This window comes from Plodia interpunctella, chromosome 11 (assembly GCF_027563975.2).
Source record: "Plodia interpunctella isolate USDA-ARS_2022_Savannah chromosome 11, ilPloInte3.2, whole genome shotgun sequence".
Taxonomy (NCBI): domain Eukaryota; kingdom Metazoa; phylum Arthropoda; class Insecta; order Lepidoptera; family Pyralidae; genus Plodia; species Plodia interpunctella.
The window spans coordinates 827,490-847,216 of NC_071304.1; the positions used below are offsets into that span (position 1 = coordinate 827,490).

Sequence of the window (19,727 nt, forward strand, 5' to 3'; positions counted from 1 at the left end):
CCTACCTAGTAAAATAATAATGTATTACGTGATCTCACCTGTTTTCGCTAGGTATAACTTCAAATGCCACAGATGGTGTTTTGGCAGGATCGTTAGTAGGCTTTTTTTTTGTAATTTTCAGTTTGGTTTTATCAGCATTTGCTGATTTAGATTCAATTTCATCCAAAAATGCCAATTTGCTTGCTGACGATCTTTCTTCTATATTAATTTCTGGAGGGTTCCCTAATTCTATAGTTACATTTTTCTTTTCGATAATATTCTTGTCCGTATCTACAGAATCTGTGTCTGGATATTTGTGTAAAACGTTCTTAATGTAATAGTATTTACTGTTAGCTTTAATGTTTTGTATATAGTCTTCGTCGTGTCGTCTGGTCGGTCTTGCTAAGTTGCTATAAGGCTTAGTTGCTGTGTCGTAAAAGTAAAATGTCGATAGTCTCATGTTATTAGTGTCTTTGTCGCTGTCAAGTACTTCGTCAGATCTCTTTGTCACATAAGTGGAGAAATCCTTGCTTATACCATCTAAATTTGTTTCTCCTTTTTTAGTTTCAGCTTGTTCTATTCTAGTCAAGTCAGAGTTTTTGACATCGTTTCCTTTGTAGTTTCCAATGTAGCCAAAAGTCACTAATTTATATAAGTTTTCAGTTGTCGAGCTCAATTGATTTTCAGTCTTGTCGTCCTCCTCAACGATTTTAGTTTTTGTTGTCACAACTTCATCGTCATTAGCTCTGGCTGAAGAATGGAAATGGTCTTTATTAGTAGTCTTCGTAATTGTTCTGTGTCTCGAGTCAATAGCGTCATTAGTTATATCGTCACGTCTGTTATAGTAATAAGGGTTAGGTCGTCTATAGGTATCATCATAATTTTGGTATGTCACTTTTACCACGTCTCTGTCATAAGTTTTTCGAGTAGTCCGTCGCCAAGATTCAGTCGGTCGGGGAACGTAGTTTATAAGGTACGTGTATTTATTTGTATTTTCTGTTACAGTCAGTAAAGGTCTGTTATGATGATAAGGTCGTTTGTTTGGTAAGTTGTTTATAACTACAGATTGCACGTGATGTACGTTGTCATTGTCTTCATATTCATAAGACTTGGTGGGATTATCTTTTATGTTATGTCTCACGTTAGTTTTGTCAGAGTTGTCGTATCGTCGGCTTTTGTTTTTAAAGTCAAGTTTATCGTCAATCATATGAACAGTCCCGTTTTCTGTTATGTCAGTTGGCAAAGAAATAGTAAATTGGTCTTCGTCAATAGTGTCAGTAGAGTTCGCTTTATTAATAACTTTATCATTAGTCTTGTTTACAGGTGTTGTTGAGTTAGTTGTAGTCAAAGGTGAAGGTCTTTTTTGAACTATTTTGTTAGAAGCTGCAAGTTTAATAGCTTTTCTCGTGGTTGTTCTAGGTTTAGATGTCGTCGTAGGCCTAGTCGTAGTAGGTTTGATTGTAGTAGTAGTTGGTTTAGTCCGTTTAGGTGTCTGTGTACTAGGTTCGTCATCAGCTTTGCTAATATCATTGTTAGAAATAGAACTTACTTCTATCCAGGGAGACAAGTCAAAGTTACTGAGTAAGCCATTTTGGCACGATATTCTGTCATTGTCAGGGTTTTCGGGGGATAGGAATACGAATGGTTGTATATTGTCAATTGTATCTAACGTATGGCATAGGACTTGTGCTAAGGAAATTCTCCGTATCTGCTGGAGCTGCGCAGGAGTGAATGATGATTCAAAACCGCCATTTTCGTACCTGAAATCACAAAATTATCCTTAATCAAAACTGGACTGCTATTGTGATGATATCACTATACTTGTACTAAGATTATGATGCTTACCAAAACCGATCACCCTTCCGCAAATTTGAGAATTGTTGCGCAATGATGCAAGCAAAGGTTGGTCCTACGAGTCCACCTACAACTGGTCTCTCAGACATGCCTCCAGTGAACAGGTCTATGTCTTCCACATGTCTGTACAGAGCTTGCAGTTTCTTCGCTGTCCTTGCTGGCATTACTCTTAAAAGGTCTTGAAAGTCCTCAATAGCTGATAGTCCACAAGGCTCTCTCCATGATATATAAGGAGCTACTCCATGGTCTCTTCCTCTCTGAATGTTGATCGCTGCTAAATCCATCCCAAAGTCAAAATGAGGGGTTTGGAACAAATGGTTAGTCAGTTCTTCCGTTATGAATTCGTCCCGTTTTTGGATGGGTTGGTTCACCATGCCTAGGAGGACTCGGTCTACCGCTCCCATGCTCCAGATGTTAGATGGATTTGTCAGCTCGTTATGGAGGGATACGTCTGAAAAAATTTGTAATTCCCTGTTATGATATTCAAGAAAGTTTTCGCGTGTGTCATTTGACTTAACATGTTACGAGCGAGCGAGCATTACTCTGAAATGATGATCTTTACTCACTATTCTTCATCGGTCTATGAAACCGGTCGAACCGCATCAAGGATCCCTGGACGAGGCTGTGTCCGAACCGGAAGGCGGCTGAGGCGAAGGAGGAGGCGGGGCTGGGGTTAACTTTGAGGTTGTAGTTTTTGTAGAAACCCTTCTTCAGAGGCTCCAGGTCAAAGAGCCTCATGACTTCGGCGCCTGAAATGAAGTATATTTTGTCTTCAATCAATGCCGAGTCAGTCATCAGGTCAGATTTCATACCTAGAACTTTTACTATCGTTGGAATAACTATGCTATGACTCTTATTTCGTCCACAAATTCGTCATGGTGATGTACTAAATAATAGTATATTTGTTGGCACAGCATTTCAGACAGCTACCTAATTGGCATAATGATATATTCTTGCACAAGTGCTAGAGGCACAGCTGATGTAGCTACATCGGTATCCTTAGCTGCAGCAGCACAGTTCCTGTGGGAAATTCACGCGAGCGAAGCCGTGCGTATAAAGCTAGGTATTTAAAATTTTGACCTACCTAGAACGATGGGCAGGAATTCCTTGTAAGTGATGTGCTGAACCATAGCTCCAACTATCTTCCGTGTCTCCTGGTAGATCTTCTCGTCGCTCCAGTGCGGGTTTAGATGTGCCAGTTCTTGAGCCATCCTAAAACATTTATTTAAATTACCAAGCAGGCAAACAGGTTTACCAGGGGTGTCTAACGCGCGTCGACAACTTTGTGGCCGAGGATCTTTTGCCACTATACCCTGTAATCACACCGCCTCTCTCACCCTTCAAATTGGAACACAACAATGCAAGCACTGCCGTTTGGCAGCGTTTGGCAGAAATACAGGAGAGTAACACAGGAGAGGTACCCTTGCAGACAGCTTTTCTATTAAAGTCTACCTCAAGTAAAACTGAAGACTAAAAAGGTGAACACTGTTTTTTTTTCATTTCATTTAAGTCGCTTATAAGCATTTGAGATAACTACGGCAATCAAGTGGCAAGTAGTAAATGGTAAACGAGGATTTCCTCACGATATTTTCGTTTATCCGAAGCAAGCTCAAGCACCTGTTATGCTGCCTCAGCCAGACGATATGGAGCGCCACGAGACCCGGCTGTTCGTTGACGCGCGCGTCTCCAGACTTGAAGCACTCCGTGGACACGGCGCCGCCTCGGCACAGCTCGTCGCGCCGCTCCGGCGGCAGCACGGGCCGGCGTTGCTGGACCCGGCCGTATTGTAGCATTCCTAGAAGAGTTAAATTGTATTAGAGTAAAGAGTTTTAATCTCTAGAACATGACAACTAAAAAGAGAAAAATGTTTGTCATGACAGTTGGTTGTTATTTCTGAGATGGTACAATTGTTGTAATGATTTAATGTATTTATTATTATAGAAATAAACAAGTGATGTTTTATCTCCATACCCTGTGCATATTTTATGATAGTTTATCTACGGTCCTCAACAAATAGATCGTAATTTCGTAACACAAAAGATAATTACAATATTAACCAAAAAAATCAACATGATTTTGTGTGGCACAGAGCACAAAAGCGCTACCCACAAGGAGTAACATGTACTTAATTAACCATGAAAGTGTGGCAGAGGCATACTTTCGCGTCATTTTTATTTATTTAACTTAAAGTGTTTACATACAATAAGATGTACATTACTGAAATACATAAACATCAATTAACAGCGAGTACAAAATTTGCCAACAATGCAATTCGATGTAATGTAAAAACCATACCTATAGATTCTGGTCAGGAAACCTCGCACTAACCAACCATTCAGTGACTCGTGTGACATGTGACACTCACAAAGAACTTTACAAGTTTTTAACAAACTCAAATCGAATTTCGTAATTTCGTTGTCGAAATGAGAATTTATCTTACCATTCCTAAGCAGCCGTAGCTTGTCCGACTGCCGCGCGGAACTGCCATAAATCGGCGACCCATCAATATACGCGGACACCTGATTGAGCTGCTCCCTCCAGCCCAACGCGCAGTCGTCGCGAGGCGCCGGCGAGGACCTTACGAAGTCCAGACAGCGGACACCGCGCGGACCGTAGAATGGGTCTGATGGCTGTACCTCGATGGGGAAACATTCCGGATGCTATGGAGTAATGTATTAGTTACACATGATAAATTAAAAGATTTACAATACTTCTGACATCAAATCATGGCTGAAATACACACAATAAATGTACTTGGATGTCAAATGCATCAATTCAGGCACGACATACTTTGTCGATCGCAACATAGTCATGTAAAATTTGTAATATATTTTTGCGGCGGGTGTAAAAATAATTCTTCATAGCCGTCATATTCCTCATGGCTGAGGGTCGCAGTCATTACGTGTAGTGGAACAAAGACCAACTTTCTTGGCACTAGATTTGCCGAATGTAGGTTTCTTCAAGATTACTTTCTTCACCGGTTTTTTTATTGGTAAATTTATAAATGAACCTCTTATTGTCATCGTTTTAAAAAAGATTCGTTAGAAATTAACATTCAAGTCAATAATATTTGTTATCATTGTTGCAAGTTCACTGAGCTATTGCGATCTTCACGGATATATTTCAAAAGTACCAATAAATTACAGTCTTGTATACAGACTTTCAAATACAGTTTAATCGATGTAGAAAGTTTGATTAATGATTGATCTCAGAGATTGAGACTACCATATTTAGACATTAGCAATTTTGATGAGGAGTAGTTGCACAATGTCACCATGATTATGACTTCTTGCAAAAAAGTAATGAATTTTATTAAATGATGTATTCGTTATTCAACCGTTACGCGATGCATGAAATAGCATTTTTTTTAGATAGAAGACATTTCTTGCTCTGCTGCTAGCTTCGTCAGGCGTCATCAGATTTACAGTAAGCAGATTTTTTTACATAAAAATAATCCTGATCTGAAGATTCGGCTTTCATTTTACAATCAGCCGCTTACCTGACGTCCTTGGGAATTATATTGTAGCCTATCAGCTACCAAGATTGCTCTTATCCCTTAGCCCTGGGTCACTTAGTCATCATACTACGTCCACGGGATTCTATGGAGTGATGAACCTATTCTAGGGCGGAACCACACGCCATTGCTACGACAACATATACTATACCTACCGTAGCGAATCTCCATCTCTACCACAGTCAACAATCGAAACCTTAATTTGATTAAAACTAACTTGAGACTGACATTGTTAGACTGAAACTATAGTCGATTATTCTGTAGATGATCAAATGTGGTTGACCCGTACTTTCATACAAACTGTTTTTATAAGTGGAAAAACCTCAGTACCATATGCTCTTTAGAAACGAAGCCTTTCCCTCCATCCTTGCAGCACCGGGGAACAGATCCGTTGAAGCCCCTCGTCTGGGAGGACGATGTGACGTCATGGTCCACGAACTGCCCCCACTGCATCAGCAGATGCGTGATGCCTGGAGACTCAACGTTCTTCGATTCGTGGACCACGGAGCTGAGGACGAAAAAGGCAATTACTTCTTTATGTAACAACTCTTACAATAAAGGTTGGTCGTCCTAAATTAGAATATAATTGAATGATCAAACGCTCATTTTCATATAGGAGCTATTCGTATCCATAACTAAACAAAAAACATCCACCCTATTAGTAAAACGTCATGTAAATTTACATGTGAATTTTGAACATTCTGCTATGAATGTGATGTTATCAGCCTGATTTCAATCCTAATTGAAAATTATATTATTGCATATCAGTTATCAAGGCTTATTTTATCTTAGTCGCCTTGTAAGCGTAAGACATCTATGGGAGAATATGGAATATATCTAAAATGCTGTAGAATACTTTGTGAAAGTAATTTATTTTTTTATTATTAGCGGTCCATCGCGACTTTGCTTGGGTAAAACCTAATAATTTATACACGTAAACCTTACGAATCAAACTATCTATTAAAAAACCCGAATTAAAATCTGTTGCGTAGTTTTAAAGAACTGAGCATACATAGGGACAGAGAGCGCGAAGCGACTTTGTTTTATACCATACCATGTATTGTGTTTACTTACAAAATAAATAAATATATTAGGACAAATCACACAGATTGAGTTAGCCCCAAAGTAAGTTCGAGACTTGTGCTACGGGATACTAACTCAACGATACTATATTTTATAACAAATACATATATAGATAAACATCCAAGACCCGGGCCAATCAGAAAAAGATAATTTTCCATCATGACCCGACCGGGGATCGAACCCGGGACCTCTCGGTTCAGAGGGAAGCACTTTACCACTTCGCCACCGAGGTCGTCGAAATGGTGGTGAATAAAGTTTATTATCTATCTAACTATCATCTACCATGTAGATTCAAATTTTTTGTGGTTGTGGTGGCGGGCTGGCTATGATATATACCTGATCTCTCTGGCCGATGGTAGCTTCCCCCCGAACACGGATCGGCGCGGGGCCTGGATGCCGTCCGCGTAGGATGGCTGCAGGAAGCGTTGCACTGGCGTCATGGTGGAGCCCCATCGCGACCGGCTCAGGTTGTTGCACGTCCCGTCGTGGGTTCGGTATCTGCGCCATATAATACGATCATTCTCCTTCTTTTCGCGTCGATATAGCAGACAAATTAGATTTTTGTTTGTTATCAAGTGTGTTATTGCTAACATTGGTGTCAGATATCCGTCTGCCTGTCAGCTGCCAAGGCTTCGTACGACTTCCATGAGAGCATGGCAGTGGTAGTTGTCTAGGTCTACACACCTAGCTTAAGAGTTAATATCAGTCTGGAAGTACCTTTTGGAAGCAGGCGGGCATTTGGTCGTCTTCCGGAGAGGACAGTGCTCCAGCAGCGGCGACTGGCGCAGTGCGCTGGCCGACGGGAACTGATCTTCCTCGGTGCGACCTTGCAGGCCATCTCCAACACTGGTAATAAAACGCAAAAATTTTTAAAATTTCAATTAATTTTTTAAAATTTCAATTAGGTATAAATGCGAAAGTCGTCTGTCGGTCGGTCGGTTTCGCCTTCACGGTTAAACCGCATTATCGATTTTGATGAACTGGTTCAAATATATATATGAATTTTTTTTAAAACCCACTGCCAATGACTATAATATGGTAAAAGATGAAAGTTTGTATAAAAATAATGTTTGTTTCAAATCCACGCGGACGTAGCTGCGGACAAAATCTAGTAAAATAAAAATGTGAACATAAGGTTTCTCTTCCACTAAAAAGATAAACATCAAACTTTTTCATCAACATTTTAATAATGCGCTACAACTTTCGATTTTAACGTCAATATGGATTTGAATATTTTTACATAATGTTCCGATGTTTAGGGAAAGTGAAAATGCTTGTTAAAATAGCTTTGAATCTCAGATTTAAGATTATGACAAACATAACCAGTTTGATCAACACGGATGCAACAGACTTCACCAATATGACAGACAGTTTAGACAGACATACATTTTAGACAGAATATCCACGACCTATCACACCAATGTTGAGATAGTATAGGATAGGGTATGTATATTTAACATCTGATCATGGAATTAGTAGGAAGTACTTACTAAATCCATGCATATGATTCTATAATAGAGCTCAGTTTCACTCACGCACTTCCGTTTCATTCCACGACGACACTTCCACAGATTGCGGGGAAAAGAGATGAAAGATGTGTGATATATCGTACCATATATTCGTGGATTTTAATTACCAATTAAATAAGAAGACTTTCAATAAAATTGCCTAAAAGTTGCATCAGCAATTTTCAAATTCTGGAGTTATTTAATCATCGTAGCATTGTTCCCATGTTTCCCGCCAAATTAAGCTAATTAATTCATAAAGTGCCGCATTCTTTTACAACAGTCTTATCATGCGATTGCGTGCATTATTAAATGATAATTTTGCTTATTTCCTACTGTTCTATACGTATCCTAACTAATCCTGCTAATATTATATGCGAAATGCGAATACTTATCACGAAATTCTCACGGGAGCTAATCCCCGGGGCGCAGTTAGTAATATAGAAGCGAAAGTAAGTTTATTTGTTACCTCTTCACGCTTTATTTATTCAATCAATCGTCCTGAAATATTACATATTGTTAGAATTACGGAAAAGGACTTAGGCTATTTTCTATCCCGGAAGAAATGATCCCGTAGGAAATTCACGAGGGCGAAACGGCGGCCAAACGTTAGTTATTTATGATTTCTCTGCAACATTATATTAATATTGGATAACATGATAAATGACCGAGTTTATTACTTACTAATGCAAAGCCATAAAATTTATCTAATGTGTTAATTAAAAAGCAATAACCATGGTATACAAATTAGTGTTCACATCCATGTTAACTTGATGTGTTATAGAAAGCGTTTACTTTCGTGCGATGCAGTCGCTGACATAATTTACTGTAGCCAGTTATTTCATTCTATTTATAGCCTTTGCTCCGTGAATTTGATAAAGTATTTTTTGTTTGTTTAAAAAGTTGTAAGTGAAATTTGTCTAAAAAAGTTTCTGTATAAAGCCTAGCCTTTTGAAACTTTAATAAAATTTCTGATCGACTGAATGTTTGAAAATAGCTCATTTTATCATAGTTACCTACTTTTTGTCATACTTGTTTTGGTAAATATATTTTTAATGGAGTCAAATTCAACTTCATTCGCTATTTAGGTAGCTTATAGTCTACAAATGTGCCAAATTTCCAAAATTTCAAAATCAAGGTTAATTGGTGAAAACATTCGAGAGAGACACCATTGTTCATTAATCCCTGTTATCATCTTTTTATTTAATTTTAATTGTATTTATTTCGTTACAATTAGTTTTATTATTTTATTTCAATAAAATATTTAGTAAATAATTAAGTAGTAAAGAAGTATGAATGCCATTAATTCTGAAGATTTTAGCTTCGTCAAGCTATCTAGCTATATTTATATCGATCCGTCGCTATTGGCCGTCGATACTACGAGAAAGTGGCACTTTCACCGTCACTCGCGTCTGTATTACATGTTTATGTACTTATTGTCATGTAATAATAAGTATGATATATGTTAAAGTATAGAGGATGGCAAAGTGTTATACAATTGTGAACGTGACTTAAACATACTTGATCGAGAATAGGATTCTATACAAAGTTCATGAGTTAACGACATGTCAACTTTTATTTCTGAATGAAACCGCATGACGATGACGATTTAAGATATTTTTTTTACGTAAATTAATTTTATAATTATACTTTTAGTAGTTTTAATTTTAGGTTAATTTAGTTGTTCTTTTTTTAATTAGTTTAAGTTTAGTTATAAACGATTTATTTAAGATTTAATTACGTTTTACCTTATCAATTAATTAAAAGCAATGTAAATTATATACATATTATAATATTTAAATTATAATGTTTCCACTCCATTATGTCTATAATTCGTACGCAAAGGCCCGTGCACTCCGGGTTCCTGTGCATTCTTGCTGCGCGGTTGTACGAATTGTAACGCATGCAAGTACACGCACGCAAAATTTTCATACAATTTAGCTGTGCACGGGCTGGATACGTATTGGGCATTAAATACGCGTGCTTTAAATTTATTCAAATCAGATATAATGAAAATAAAATAATGTAGTCTATTTTTTATTAAATTAATAAATTGTGATGGTTTAGGCCCAAGAAAAAATGTACTTATTTAACTGCACGCAAATGTAGTTGCGTGCGCAGTCAGCTTACAAAATAAGTAATTGAAAGTATGTACCTACTTTGCATATTAATTTAAAATAAAACTTCATAAAAATATCAATTTGCACACATTGAGTAGGTAATTAACTGCATGGTCGTTAAATTTATGCAATTTGATAAATTAAAAATAATTTTACGGCTAGCAAGCAGTGTAGTCTACTCATTATGATTCATGTCAGTCAAGGTTTAGACTTATTTAGTACAAACATTTGCAAAAATGGTTTTTAAAAGTGTGGAGTTTTTGCAGAAAAACGTACAAATATGAAATTTCCTTTCCACAATTATTAATTTAAAAAAAAATCATAGACTATTGAAATGCAAGGCTCCAAGGTTCAATCAATGTTTTTGACGGGAACAGAGTAGCATTTATGCTATTCCAGGCACCAGCTCTATTCGTGAACCGAATTTCATGAAAATGACAAATAAAGAGAAAAAAATACAGTTTGGGGAACGTAGATTGATCGTGTCGGAGTTATCCATACATACTTTTCCATTTATAAACATATTTATAAGCGGCTAAAAATAAGTCAATTTTTATTTTACTTAAAAGCTGTTACTTTCCTAGAAGCTTTTCATTACATTGTAAATGAATTGTCATTGAAATAATAGTTATGTAGGACCCTGACGCTCAACGTCTGTGAAAAGGGCAGGTAAAATGCTCAGATAAGAGAGAGAGATTTTTTATAAGAGAGAGAGAGAGAGATTCTACATTATTTTATTACTAAATTAATATCTAAATACGCACCTGCTTCACCGCTCCCGATAGTCAGTTAGTCAATCCATTAGTCTAGTCACCGTCAGTCACACTCCGTCAAACACTGTCAAGTCAGCATTCGTCATACACTTGGTCATGTCTTCACATGTCACTGGTCAGTAAGAAGTGGTCACATTATAGTCTTTTTCTTAAATTTAAAATTTGGAATGACTAGAACGTTCTGAGTTTGAATTTGGCGCGCGCGGGAGTCAGTGCACGTGTGTCCGCCATCGCGGACGCGCGCAACTGTTGAGGGGGGATCGCTGTCTTCGTTCAAATACTACCACTTCTTTTCGATGTCGTTTATACAGAATATGGAGCGATGAGAAGTCAACTACTCAATTATGTTGCCATTCAATCATCAATCTGTCTACATGATTTAGTGATCGCTTTCTTTCGTTTTTATTTGTAGATTGTGTTCGTATCCCGTGGGAGGGCATTGCAGATACATATAAGATTGTTTTCGTATTTATTCACCTTTACTATCTCTCTCTCTCTCAGCACCTAAGGTTGTATCCTCAGTCAAGAAGCTATAGAAGCGTTGGAGCGCTTATGCTTTGTAATGCGTTATATTACTAAATTCTTAAACCTAGATGCACTGGTCGATTCGTTATGCTAACTACCTACTTGAAGTTTTCAATTACTTACCATTTCTTCCATAAACAATAACATTCTAGGACTTACAATTTGATGAATATTCTATATCTTTTAAAATTGTCCCTATAAATGAACGTAAGCTTACAGCTAATGCAGGATGTCAATAAAGGTTCATTAAAATTTGCATGTTGTTATACTTGGAATTATTTTTAATTTTCATTTTTTTATTTTATTTTAATAAGGGAAGACCAACAGCTATTAAAATAACAATAGGTAAACATTTAAAAATAAAAAAAGCTAATAACCGGTCCTCACAAATAAAATTGAAGTACTATAAGTAAAACAAGTTGAACATTTTTTTACACACTACTCTCCTGTGAAGAACAACAAGTGGTAGAGAATAAACTAAAAATGAGTAAAGAAAAAAAAAACTAAGTCTACAGGTAGTGATATAAAAATCTTTTGCTTCTTGTTACGTCATTGTAAAATCAACTAAGCGCGATAACTGTAATCATTCTATAGAATCCACCGCTCGATATAGCGTAGTCAGAATCGAGTTACATCAGCGTGATTTCATCCGAACTGACTGACGATCGTGAACAATGCATGTTTTCGCACAAACTTCCATAGCAACTTTATTTTGGTTCATTTCGCAATGGAAAAAAAAGCCTGTTGACAAACACGGGCGCCAAACCATTGCTTCTATATTAACCGATTCGATTTGGAACCGATCGATTTACATTTAAGGGTTGGCTAAACGATATCTGCAATTTGACAGTTACGATAACTTTTTGTAGGTCAATTGTTAGATGGCGTGTGACACCGTTACGATTAAAACATTAACGGTTTTAATTAGCTCTCATAGAATATGGCTTCATTGAAGGGAGACTGTACTGAAATTGTTTTTTTAAATACAACTTATTTTTATATTCGTTCGATGAAAAGACGCCAATTTAAATTGCTAGTGTTGTAAAAAAATTCATAGTTGATGTTGTAAATCGTCTGTTATGCTTTATTACGTGTGTAATAATTACGTGTGCTTTCTATGTGTGAATTGATTGTAATAAATTAAGGTTGTATTTGTATTAGAATCACTCTCAGAGACTCGAGGGAATATACGGGGTGTGTCTTTTGCTTGTGACACTGAGCAGTTCCCGGTTGATAAACTATTCACAAATGCAAAATATGTCGTTGAACTAAATTATTTATCCCAAAAAGAAGTATTGAAAATATTAGTTTTATGAAACTATACGCTTGACATTAACAATATCTTTATGTTTGTTAAAATAAGAGCAAAAACTGTGCCAGCGATGTCACGATCACCACAAATCATAGTTGTTTTTAGTAAATTCACTTTGTTTACGCAAAAATACGCCGATTGCCGATGCGCAACGTGATGTTGCGTTGCGTTTGATTGATTGCAATTGATAGAATAGTTGTTGTTTTATTATATTGCTGATAATCTCATAAATTACTAAGAAACTACAAAATGGTTGCCAATAAGTTCGTAGTGCGTATGCGACCACTGGACACACCACTACATATGCGAGGGAGAATTGGTCCGCCCAATTCTCACATTTTTTGTGTGGTTAACCGTGTTTTATATAAGTATATTTTACTAGATGCACCCCGGGGCTTCACTCCCGTGTGAATTTCGGGATAAAAAGTGTTATTCCAGGTTATATTCTACCCGTGTACCAAATTTCATAACAATCGGTCCAGTAGATTTTGCGTGAAATAGTAACAAACATACACACAACGTATTTTTCTATCAGTGCTCGATCACATTCATATAACATGTTTTATATAGGAATCTTAAAAAAAAAATGTGGACTATGAAAACTACTATTACAGGAGAGAGTTTACAGCTTCAGAGTTTGTTATATAGACTATTATTTTGTATGTTTGAGGCGGGTAATCTCCGAAACTACCGAATCGATTTCAAAAATTCTTTCACCATAAGAAAGGCACATTATCCGGGATTGCTATAGGCTATATTTTATCTAATTAATAATTCCCATGGGAGCGAAGCCCCGGGCAATATCTAGTTTATAATATGCTTCAAATGCTTAATGATCATTACAAGCTACTTGTTTAACTAAATAACTGTGGAGTATATTGTTTTGTTTTGAAAATGTTCATCCGTTCAATTGTTGATGAATGCCTTTGCTAATTGACAAACAAGTGTTGATTAAAGGAAATTCTTTCTGGCACATACTTAAACACAAACTTTATTTTCGTACACTTTTTTCTAAGATAAGTTTTAAAAAATACTAAATTACCAGTTGCCCGCAGTTCCGCTCGCGCTAGACTATGTTTGACCTCCGGTCATGAACTATATCTGTTTCAAATTCCATTAAAATCAACACAACGGTTAAGCCTAGAAACCTAGACTGACAGATAGACTTTCAATTATAATTTTGGTTTTGTATTACGCGTTGACGTCTTTGATTCCGTAAAAAGAAAAAAATAACAATTTGCTCTTGTAATTCTACATAAGTAAAATATAAAAAATATGTAGATTAAATAGTTAAAATTTGATATGTTGCCGGAGTGATGATGTAACAATAGTAAATTTAGTTTTACTGGTAAGACTGATGGAAATAATTTGTTTCAGTTATTTACAATTAAGTATATTAAGTACTTGTAGTACTTGGAAGTAGCCGGACCAAAGTAAATTTAATATTTTGATAAATTGAAAAATAGTCGTTTCTATATATTATTTATCTCTTTAGAATAGAAAACTAGACACATCTAACTTAAAATCAAAAAATCCGAATTATTTTTTCAGAAATTAGGCCTTCATTATAAATTAAATATTATTTACCAAAGCTACAAACTACTAGCGTTTGTAGTTATTATATGATACAGTCCCTGTAATCAGAAGAAGACTGTGAATAGAGTAGGAAGCGCGGTTTCCCACGGCGTCGCCATTTTGGATGTCGTAAGTGTTATGACTGACACCAACACGATAATAAGGTGTTAAAATTATTGATTTGTAGCAAAAATGACATTTATTTTTATCAATTTTTTTAGTGTAATATGCTAAACTACGTAATTGTTTTAACAATCTTTTTATTTAATTTCACCTGCGACCGATTATTGATGGCTGCATGTCTGTAATCAAATCTTGCAAGTTAGATTTCTCCTATTTCCTGTTGTCCTACAGTGTTCAAATTTCCCACGTCGCTTCAGTTTTCATGCATTATTATGTTAAGCATGACCTGATGTTGCACCCAGGATCGGCTCCCAACGAGGGAACTCATGGGACTCACGGACATAGGTCAGGCGTTAAATGCCACAAGATCTCTCTGACGGCAATAAAAATGAACAAAAATTACATTTTTATAAAAAAAATCTTGTCATATATCCATCTTTCATACTTTTCACGAAAGTAGTTTCGTCTCGACTACTTTCTACCGAAAACCTGTATCCTCCCAGCTTTCAAAACAAAAAGTGCCAGGACGTTGCGTAACAAATTAACAGACACACACTTATGGAATGTTACGCACTATTCTTTTTCACTTTCACTCAACATTCAACTTTGAACTGACCGATCCATAAATTAGCGACTTTTTACGAGTTTATATACAAAGGAGTGATTGTTTTAGTGTTGATTCTATAGGAATGGGTAGCTTAATCCATACAAATCTTTGCTCGCTTCGCCCACGTGATTTTCCCACGGGAGCAGTTGTTTTTTCTGGATGAAAGAAATTTCTGGATGAAAGAAAAAAATACCTACTCCTTCTCCATACTTCAAACTATACGCAGGTGAAATTTCAAGAAGATTTATTGAGTAGATAACGTGTGAAGAGGTAACAAACAAATAAACAAACAAACTTTCATTCGCATTTAGGATATAATTCGTTAGGATTAGTAGTAAGATTAGGATACTTAGGTTAGGATGACGATGAGATGTCTATCTGTATGGCTTTCTGTCTGTCGGTCACGTTTTCATGTTTAAATAGAATTTGATTTTGGAATAGAAACAGTTAACAAGTAAACACCCGAGCTCAAATTTAGGATTTAATGGTTTATTCTTGACGCAGTCCCGGACTTCGCGGCATCACAGCTCGGAATACAACAGGGAACACGCAAAGATGACATAGAGAAAGAATTAAAATGTCATGCATTATTTCATTGGAACGCGGATAACTTTTATAGAACCTATATCCGAAAATTATCATGAAGAGAGTGATGCGGACAGTGGAAGCGAGAGAGTATGATTTGTCAGAATTATGATGGGAAATCTCTAGTTTCTACCTTCCTCCGTGGGAAACAGACGTGATAATATGTATGTATGTCAACTCTAATTCGAAAATGTTGAGACTAGCAATAATTTGTACTGTGCATTGTGTTCTTGTTTAACGGTTGAGAAATCGAAGGAACAATTAGATTGATAAGTTTATTAACCCACAAATACACAATAGGTACTATATGTCAAGAAAAGTAATGAATTCATCGCAGAAATACAAATAGATTTGCGATTGGTGTGAGATCGGTTTATGTGAAATATATATTATATGTATATATAATAATATTATATGTGAAATATAGTTATAATTAAAATCACTTGGCTTTCAATGATTTTAAATTTTGACTATTAGTAATTAGCATCACTATTAAAAAATATTTTATTTAAATCATATTGCAGAATTTGATAGTATAAATTACATGTACTTATGTAAAAAAATTCAAGAAGATTGGTTGAGTAGATAAAGCGTGAAGAGGTAACAAACTTACTTTCACATTTTTAATATAAATTGCGATTGGGATTTCTCAAAAAGCTACAAACTACTGGCATTTCGGAACTGTCACTGTTGAGAAAAACATTCAAAGAAAGAAATGAGATTCGTAATCTGGTCGCTGCACGATCTTTGAGGTTGACCCTGACCTACTCTTCCATTAGCTCCGTTTCATAAATACCTTTCCTTATTTCCTTGCAACCATCTTATCAATATGGACAAACGGGTTCCTTGTATGCTTTCGAAGCTTCACACATTTTCATTATAACGACGACCTTACCTCGCTATTTTCTCAGATCGGTCACGATCATTACGAGATTATTTCTTCAAACGCGGGACATAAAAGAAAAAAACACCAAAATAGTTTTATCAGATAGAGATCCACGTCACTTAAGGTGGGTTACACCGTAAACTTTAATGTTAACTTCAACGTGGACCGATAAACGTAAAGTACGCCATTTTATCTAAACGTCAGCGGCGCGCCGTGCTAAATCAGTGTGAAATTTGACAGTGCAACTGACCCTATCAGAACAATTTCTGATAGGGTCAGTTGCACTGTCAAATTTGACACTGATTTTGCCCGGAATAGCAATAATAACGCATCTAATTATAACCAACTATAGGTTCCATAGAAAGTGTTGTACATGTGTGTATAAGTTTACAATAAGTCACTCTCACTTGATTGCAGGTTGCACACCGGAGCTTTTACCGACTTTCGCTGTGAATGGTTATGCTTCGATACATTTGTTGGTGCATTTGCAGTGTTGTTAATTCATATAAGTAGCTTGAAGTTACATACAGTACTCGTGGAACCTACCTAGTGGAATAATCGAAATTGTAGTCCAGGTTGCATGTGTATTAAAATCCTTCATTGTAATCTTGTATAGCATATTTAAAACATCTAAAATAGACTTGTGTGGTCCATACTGTGATAGGATTACTTATATCCACCATCATATAGATGCCATACGAGGTGACAAAGCGTTAAGAACCTTTGACAGATAAAGGTAACGTCGTTTGAAGATAAAATTCACTAAGAGGGTTGACTTTCACAAAAACACAGGCGAATCTTCGAAATTTTAAGGGTTATTTTAAAAACGGGCTTGTGGGCGTCATGGCATACAATACAGCAGGGAATACGCGATGATGACAAAGAGAGGTAGAGAAGTAGTATACAAAATATAGTATATGAAAATATAGATGAAATAAGTATATAGTGTCAAATCACACACGTTGAGTTAGCCCCAAACTAAGTTCGAAACTTGTGTTACAGGATGGATACAAACTAAACGATGCTATATTCTATAACATCCAAGACCCAGATCAATCTGAAATAGATTATTTTCCATCATGACCGGGGTTCGAACCCGGGACCTCCAGTGTAGCAGTCCGGCATGGTGACCATTAGGCCACGGAGGTCGTTCCTTTACGCGATGTTTCATGTAGATCTCATCGAAAAATAACGCTCGTTAGGTAGTTTTCGCATTCGTCATAGGCGCGACAAACTACTACATTTTAGAGCTGTTAATATTCAACGAATAAAGGAACTAACCAAGGTTACCGCTTCGCATGTTTATAGGTTTATTATAACACTGTGTATTAAAGACTATCTATTTATATATATCAACATGAGATCTTCTACGATACTTTCACCCGTTTCATGCAAGTTTTCACCGCAGCGGACGAATGGAAGAAACTTGTTAATCTTTATGTGGACTTCTGTGTCTCCAGGTATCTTTAACCTGTCGCGTGTTAACAAGAAAGTTGAACTTAAATCTATGAGAAAACATCTTGGCGTTGTATTTTAAAAGTCCGTTTAAAACGTTGACACTGTCAATATAATATATAATCAAAAATACTTATCTTAGATTATATATTATATACTATATTTTTATTGAATTATGTATCTTGTATATATTTATCATGACGTAATTGCAATGTTTGCACTTTAAAAGTCAAAGAAATCTGCATAAATATATAAAATACGATCTGAATGTTCTAAAATGAATCCTATGCAAAGTTAATTGTATGTATGCGGAAGGCTAATCAAACATAAATTATGTATTTTCCGAAAAAACTATCCTAATCTAAAATTTGACCTTTCAAAACAAATGTGAATAATTTCCGACCAAGACGATTTTCATTCATAAGTAATTTTATAAAAAATGTATAGTATAATCGAAATAAAAAGTTTAAGCAATAGACGTCACATTTATTTATGAAACCCTAAAACTGTAACTACAAATAAATTCAATATCAAAACTATTTAATATTCTAATTTCTTTTCTTTAGCATCAATTGATCTGAATACGCTTCGTAAATAAAATTAATATATATATATATGTCTCAAATTTAGTCAATATGTTATTTAAAACTAAATTTATTAAAATTAAATTGTTTCACTGCAGTGCAGTCAAATCGTGTAATCAAATTATATCAATATTTGTTTTGGTAGAAAAAGTGTGAAACAAAAAATGATAAATCGCTATTTTTCCATCCGTAGTGTGTGTTATAATTTTGACATGAGCATGTGTTCATACAATTGCGTGTTGAAATCAATAAAAATATAACTAGTATGATATTATGAAATCACACTACGTGTTATTGTAACATTACTATTTCACATATAACATTACTATGCACCGTTCGTCATATACTATTGTTAAAATATAAGAAGAGTATAGGCAGGGCTGTAACAACATCTTTTTTTTTTTTTTTTTTAAATATATATATTAGGACAAATCACAGATTGAGCTAGCCCCAAAGTAAGTTCGAGACTTGTGTTATGGGATACTAACTCAACGATACTATATTTTATAACAAATACATATATATAGATAAACATCCAAGACCCGGGCCAATCAGAAAAAGATCATTTTTCATCTTGACCCGACCGGGGATCGAACCCGGGACCTCTCGGTTCAGTGGCAAGAACTTTACCACTGCGCCACTGAGGTCGTCGAACATCTAGCAACCAATGACTCGTATTGGTTGGGTAAAGATACGGGAGTTTTTTAGAATGGTTACAAGGTCGCAAGATCCCGAGTCTGAAACGGTTCTCCGACAATTGCTTCGTCAACGAACGTTTCGTCGACAGAATGTTTCGACATCGGGCGTTTGAACGACAGAACCCCTCATCTACGAACGATTCGCCGACAAAATAGAGGAGACATTCTGTCGGCGAAACGTTCGTAGACGAAGCAATTGTCGGAGAACCGTTTCATACTCCAAGATTCCAGGAGCATTCCAGAGTTGATTGGATTTTGTGAATGTAAATTTCATGTTCACTTTTCACAACCATATAGAATACGGGACAAATACGGGATGATAAAATGCGGTGACAGTCCCGTACAGTTATTGCAAATTCGCTGCTATTACCATGACGTAAAGGTCTATGTTACCCTGTTCTTGATATGCGATTGTCTGTGCGCATGTATAGATGGCAACCCTAAGGCATGGCAACACTTTTACTTATGAAACTCGCGCAAGTTATGGTCATCATGAATAAAATATATCTTTGTTTGTTTAACTATTTTGTGTTTAGCGTGTATTTGTAA

General features: G+C 36.0%; 1 protein-coding gene across 2 annotated transcripts in view; it reads right to left on the reverse strand.

Annotated features, from left to right (window-relative positions):
* LOC128673537 (chorion peroxidase-like) overlaps positions 1-19,727 on the reverse strand; it is a 47,453-nt gene that overhangs the window by 375 nt on the left and 27,351 nt on the right. The window contains exons 4-13 of one of the 2 annotated variants that reach the window (XM_053751458.2): positions 7,148-7,276; positions 6,767-6,928; positions 5,678-5,855; positions 4,274-4,493; positions 3,451-3,628; positions 2,918-3,045; positions 2,400-2,582; positions 1,825-2,284; positions 1,529-1,739; positions 564-729 (exon numbers count right to left, since the gene is read on the reverse strand). In XM_053751458.2, coding sequence (XP_053607433.1) covers positions 703-729; positions 1,529-1,739; positions 1,825-2,284; positions 2,400-2,582; positions 2,918-3,045; positions 3,451-3,628; positions 4,274-4,493; positions 5,678-5,855; positions 6,767-6,928; positions 7,148-7,276 — 1,876 coding nt within the window. In that variant the 3' untranslated portion in view covers positions 564-702. Of the gene's footprint in view, positions 1-38; positions 1,740-1,824; positions 2,285-2,399; positions 2,583-2,917; positions 3,046-3,450; positions 3,629-4,273; positions 4,494-5,677; positions 5,856-6,766; positions 6,929-7,147; positions 7,277-19,727 lie in introns of those variants that run through there. The other variant, XM_053751457.2, reaches the window with a different exon arrangement.